The sequence below is a fragment of the Borostomias antarcticus genome, assembly GCF_949987555.1.
Source record: "Borostomias antarcticus genome assembly, chromosome: 1".
Taxonomy (NCBI): domain Eukaryota; kingdom Metazoa; phylum Chordata; class Actinopteri; order Stomiiformes; family Stomiidae; genus Borostomias; species Borostomias antarcticus.
Genome location: NC_140234.1, coordinates 27,635,903 through 27,640,902, shown reverse-complemented (window position 1 = coordinate 27,640,902; position 5,000 = coordinate 27,635,903). Strand labels below are relative to the sequence as shown.

General features: G+C 56.0%; 1 protein-coding gene across 1 annotated transcript in view; it reads right to left on the bottom strand.

Moving 5' to 3' along the window:
* Positions 1 to 5,000, bottom strand: part of dock10 (dedicator of cytokinesis 10) — a gene marked incomplete at its 5' end in the record, with an annotated part of 60,643 nt that overhangs the window by 41,731 nt on the left and 13,912 nt on the right. The window contains 6 exon segments of the mRNA XM_084455639.1: positions 1,364 to 1,486; positions 2,429 to 2,558; positions 2,560 to 2,678; positions 3,838 to 3,996; positions 4,613 to 4,696; positions 4,825 to 4,910. Coding sequence (XP_084311765.1) covers positions 1,364 to 1,486; positions 2,429 to 2,558; positions 2,560 to 2,678; positions 3,838 to 3,996; positions 4,613 to 4,696; positions 4,825 to 4,910 — 701 coding nt within the window.

Genomic DNA, 5,000 nt, shown 5'->3' with positions numbered 1-5,000 from the left:
TGTGTGATGTGTGTGGTGTGTGTGGTGTGTGTGGTGTGTGTGGTGTGTGTGGTGTGTGTGGTGTGTGATGTGTGTGGTGTCTGTGGTGTGTGTGGTGTGTGTGGTGTGTGTGGTGTGTGATGTGTGTGGTGTCTGTGGTGTGTGTGGTGTGTGTGGTGTGTGTGGTGTGTGTGGTGTGTGTGGTGTCTGTGGTGTGTGTGGTGTCTGTGGTGTGTGTGGTGTGTGTGGTGTGTGTGGTGTGTGATGTGTGTGGTGTGTGTGGTGTGTGTGATGTGTGTGGTGTGTGTGGTGTGTGATGTGTGTGGTGTGTGTGGTGTGTGTGGTGTGTGTGGTGTGTGTGGTGTGTGTGGTGTGTGGTGTGTGTGGTGTGTGTGGTGTGTGTGGTGTGTGGTGTGTGTGGTGTGTGGTGTGTGTGGTGTGTGTGGTGTGTGTGATGTGTGTGGTGTGTGTGGTGTGTGTGGTGTGTGTGGTGTGTGATGTGTGTGGTGTGTGTGGTGTGTGTGATGTGTGTGGTGTGTGTGGTGTGTGTGGTGTGTGTGGTGTGTGTGATGTGTGTGGTGTGTGTGGTGTGTGTGGTGTGTGTGGTCTGTGGTGTGTGTGGTGTGTGTGGTGTGTGTGGTGTGTGTGGTGTGTGTGGTGTGTGTGATGTGTGTGGTGTGTGTGGTGTGTGTGGTGTGTGTGGTGTGTGATGTGTGTGGTGTGTGTGGTGTGTGTGGTGTGTGTGGTGTGTGTGGTGTGTGTGGTGTGTGTGGTGTGTGTGGTGTGTGTGGTGTCTGCGTGCTCCTCAGAGAGATCCGGGCCAGAACACCGGCCAACTGGACCTGTCTGCCGTGACGTGCTGGAAGACCGAGAGGAAAACCTCCTCCTCAGAACCATCTGCCTGTCTCTCTCACACACACACACACGCCTAAACACACACACACACACGCCTAAACACACACACACACACACACACACGCCTAAACACACACACATACACACCACGGGCACACACGCCTGAACACGCACACACACGCCTAAACACACACATACACACCACACGCACACACACGCCTAAACACGCACACACACACCTAAACACACACAGACACACACACCTAAACACACACACACACACACCTAAACACGCACACACACACACACTTAAACACGCATGCACACACACATACACACATGCCTAAACATGCACACACACACCTAAACATACACACACACACTCATACACACATAGCAAAACGCGCACACACACACACAGGCACGCACACACACACCTAAACATACACACACACACACACGCACACACACACACACACACACGTGAACACGCGCAGATGCACAGATGCAACAGATCAGAATGTCTCACCTTGCTGGAGTCGGTGTTCTTGATGTAAGGCTCAGTCCCGCAGGCGATGTTTCCCATGAGCACTTTCTCCACCCGCGCCGCCATCACGATGTCAGTGTGGGGATGGGTCACCGAGAAGATGGCCTGCTCACACACACAGGAACACACACACACAGGAACACACACACAGGAACACACACAAAGGAACACACACACACAGGAACACACACACACACAGGAACACACACACAGGAACACACACACACAGGAACACACACACAGGAACACACACACACAGGAACATACACACACGAACACACACACACACAGGAACACACACACACACACACACACAGGAACACACACACAGGAACACACACATAGGAACACACACACACAGGAACACACACACAGGAACACACACACAGGAACACACACACACGGGAACACACACACACAGGAACACACACACAGGACCACACACACACAGGAACACACACACAGGAACACACACACACAGGAACACACACACACAGGAACACACACACAGGACCACACACACACAGGAACACACACACAGGAACACACACACAGGAACACACACACACACAGGAACACACACACACAGGGAGGAGCTGGGTCAGTTACTGAGGCAGGAATCACATCTTTCTCTCCCTTCTCTCCATCTCTCTCTCTAATATATATATTATATATATATCCATCTCTCTCTCTCTCCTCTCTCTCTCCATCTCTCCTCCCTCTCTCTCTCCTCTCTCTCTCCATCTCTCCTCCCTCTCTCTCTCCATCTCTCCCTCTATATATTATATATATCCATCTCTCTCTCTCCTCTCTCTCTCCATCTCTCTTCCCTCTCTCCGCTCTCTCCTTCTCACCTCTCTCTCTCCATCTCTCCTCTCTCTTCTCTTTCTCTCCCTCTCTCTCTCTCCATCTCTCCTCTCTCTCTCCCTATCTCCCTCCCCCCTCCCTCCATCTCTCTCCATTTCTCCTCTCTCTCTCTCATCTCTCTCTCCCTCCCTCTCTCCCTCCCTCCCTCCCTCCCTCCTTCCATCCCTCTCCCAGGCATACCTGTTTGGGGAAGCAGAGCCAGGAGTCCAGGTCGGGGTCTATGTGACAGTCCCCTGGCCTCTTCTCTGCCGGGGAGCTGGGCCCGTTCTCCTGGTCGTCCTCCGGCCCCCCCGGGCCCCCGGGCCCCCCCCCCAGACCCGCCCAGCATCTGACGCACCGCCTCGTGGTTCAGGTCCACGTGGAAGTCGGCCGACAGCTTCCTCCCCTCGCGCAGGTCCAGCAGCGCCACGGTCACGAAGAACGGCTCGATCTTGGGGAGGGACAGGGAGGGGTACACGCCTTAACACCAGGGAGGGGTACACGCCTTAACACCAGGGAGGGGCTACACGCCTCAACACCAGGGAGGGGTACACGCCTTAACACCAGGGAGGGGTACACGCCTTAACACCAGGGAGGGGCTACACGCCTCAACACCAGGGAGGGGGTACACGCCTCATCACCAGGGAGGGGGTACACGCCTCATCACCAGGGAGGGGTACACGCCTTAACACCAGGGAGGGGTACACGCCTCATCACCAGGGAGGGGGTACACGCCTCAACACCAGGGAGGGGTACACGCCTTAACACCAGGGAGGGGGGGGTGTGTGTGTGTGTGTGATCTGGGGAGGGACAGGGAGGGGTACACGCCTCATCACCAGGGAGGGGGGGGGGTGTGTGTGTGTGTGTGATCTGGGGAGGGACAGGGAGGGGTACACACCTCAACACCAGGGAGGGGGGGGGGGTGTGTGTGTGTGTGTGATCTGGGGAGGGACAGGGAGGGGTACACGCCTCATCACCAGGGAGGGGCTACACGCCTCAACACCAGGGAGGGGCTACACACCTCAACACCAGGGGGGAGGGACAGGGAGGGGCTACACGCCTCAACACCAGGGGGGAGGGACAGGGAGGGGCTACATGCCTCAACACCAGGGGGGGGCAGGGAGGGGCTACACACCTCAACACCAGGGGGGGGGGGGCAGGGAGGGGCTACACGCCTCAACACCAGGGGTGTGTGTGTGTGTGTGTGTGTGTGTGTGTGTGTGTGATCTGGGGAGGGACAGGGAGGGGCTACACGCCTCAACACCAGGGGAAGGGGTGGGTTGAGATGCTACTGTATGTGTGTGTGTGTGTGTATATATCTGTGTGTGTGTGTGTGTGTATGTGTGTGTGTGTGCGATACTATGTGTGTGTGTGTGTGTGTGTGTGTATGTGTGTGTGTGTGTGTGTGTGTGTGTGTGTGCGATACTATGTGTGTGTGTGTGAATGTGCATGCGTGCGTGTGTGTGAATGTGTGTATAAATGTGTGTGTGTGTGTGTGTGTGTGTGTGTATATGCGTGCGTGAGTGTGTGTGCGCGTGTGTGAGTGTGTGTGTGTGTGTGTGTGTGTGCGCGTGTGTGAGTGTGTGTGTGTGTGTGTGTGTGTGTCTCACGTTGGTGATGGGCCCTGCCTCCGCCTCGTTGAGGCAGCCCTGCAGCGTGAGGTTCAGGGACCTGCAGGTGATCATCAGCCTCCTGCCCAGCTGCTCCTCAAACGGACGCACCGCGCCCCTCTCTCCTGGGGGGCCGTCCCCCCGCGGGCTCCTCAGCACCTGGACCGCACACACAGGGTCAGGGTTAGGTTAAGGTCAGGTCAGGGTCAGTAGGGTCAGGTTAAGGTCAGGGTCAGTAGGGTCAGGTTAGGGTCAGGGTCAGTAGGGTCAGGTTAGGGTCAGGTTAGGGTCAGGTTAGGGTCAGGGTCAGTAGGATCAGTAGGGTCAGGGTCAGTAGGGTCAGGTTAGGGTCAGTAGGGTCAGTAGGATCAGTAGGGTCAGTAGGGTCAGGTTAAGGTCAAGTTAGGGTCAGGGTAAGTAGGATCAGTAGGGTCAGGTTAGGGTCAGGGTCAGTAGGGTCAGGTTAGGGTCAGGGTAAGTAGGATCAGTAGGGTCAGGGTCTGTAGGGTCAGGTTAAGGTCAGGTTAGGGTCAGGTTAGGGTCAGGTTAGGGTCAGGGTCAGTAGGGTCAGGGTCAGTAGGGTCAGGGTAAGGTCAAGTTAGGGTCAGGGTCAGTAGGGTCAGGTTAGGGTCAGTAGGGTCAGGTAAGGGTCAGGTTAGGGTCAGGTTAGGGTCAGGGTCAGTAGGGTCAGGGTAAGTAGGGTCAGGTTAAGGTCAGGTTAGGGTCAGGTTAGGGTCAGTAGGGTCAGGTTAGGGTCAGGGGTCAGGATACGTACAGGAGTGTCGGGGTCCAGGGAGAACAGGTTCAGCCTCTCCTCCCTCCGGGCCAGCCGCACCCCCTCCTCCGTCTCCGAGATGTACTGAGAACAGAATACACACACACCACAGGTCAAAGGTCAGAGGAACAGTAAAGTGAGGTATGGTAGCGCAGCCTGAATAAGCCACAGTGAGGCAGCGTGAGGTCCAGTAGGGTTGAAGGTCGACCCACCTTGGCCAGCTCGGGGGTGAGCCCGTTCTCCGAGATCTCCTCGGGCTCCTGCAGACAGCCGTTGCTTAGCGACATGTCAAACACATCTGAACAGACGGGAGAGGGGCAGAGAGAGAATGAATCAATGAATGAATGAATCAATTATTGACTGACTGGATGAATCATTTGCTGATCCT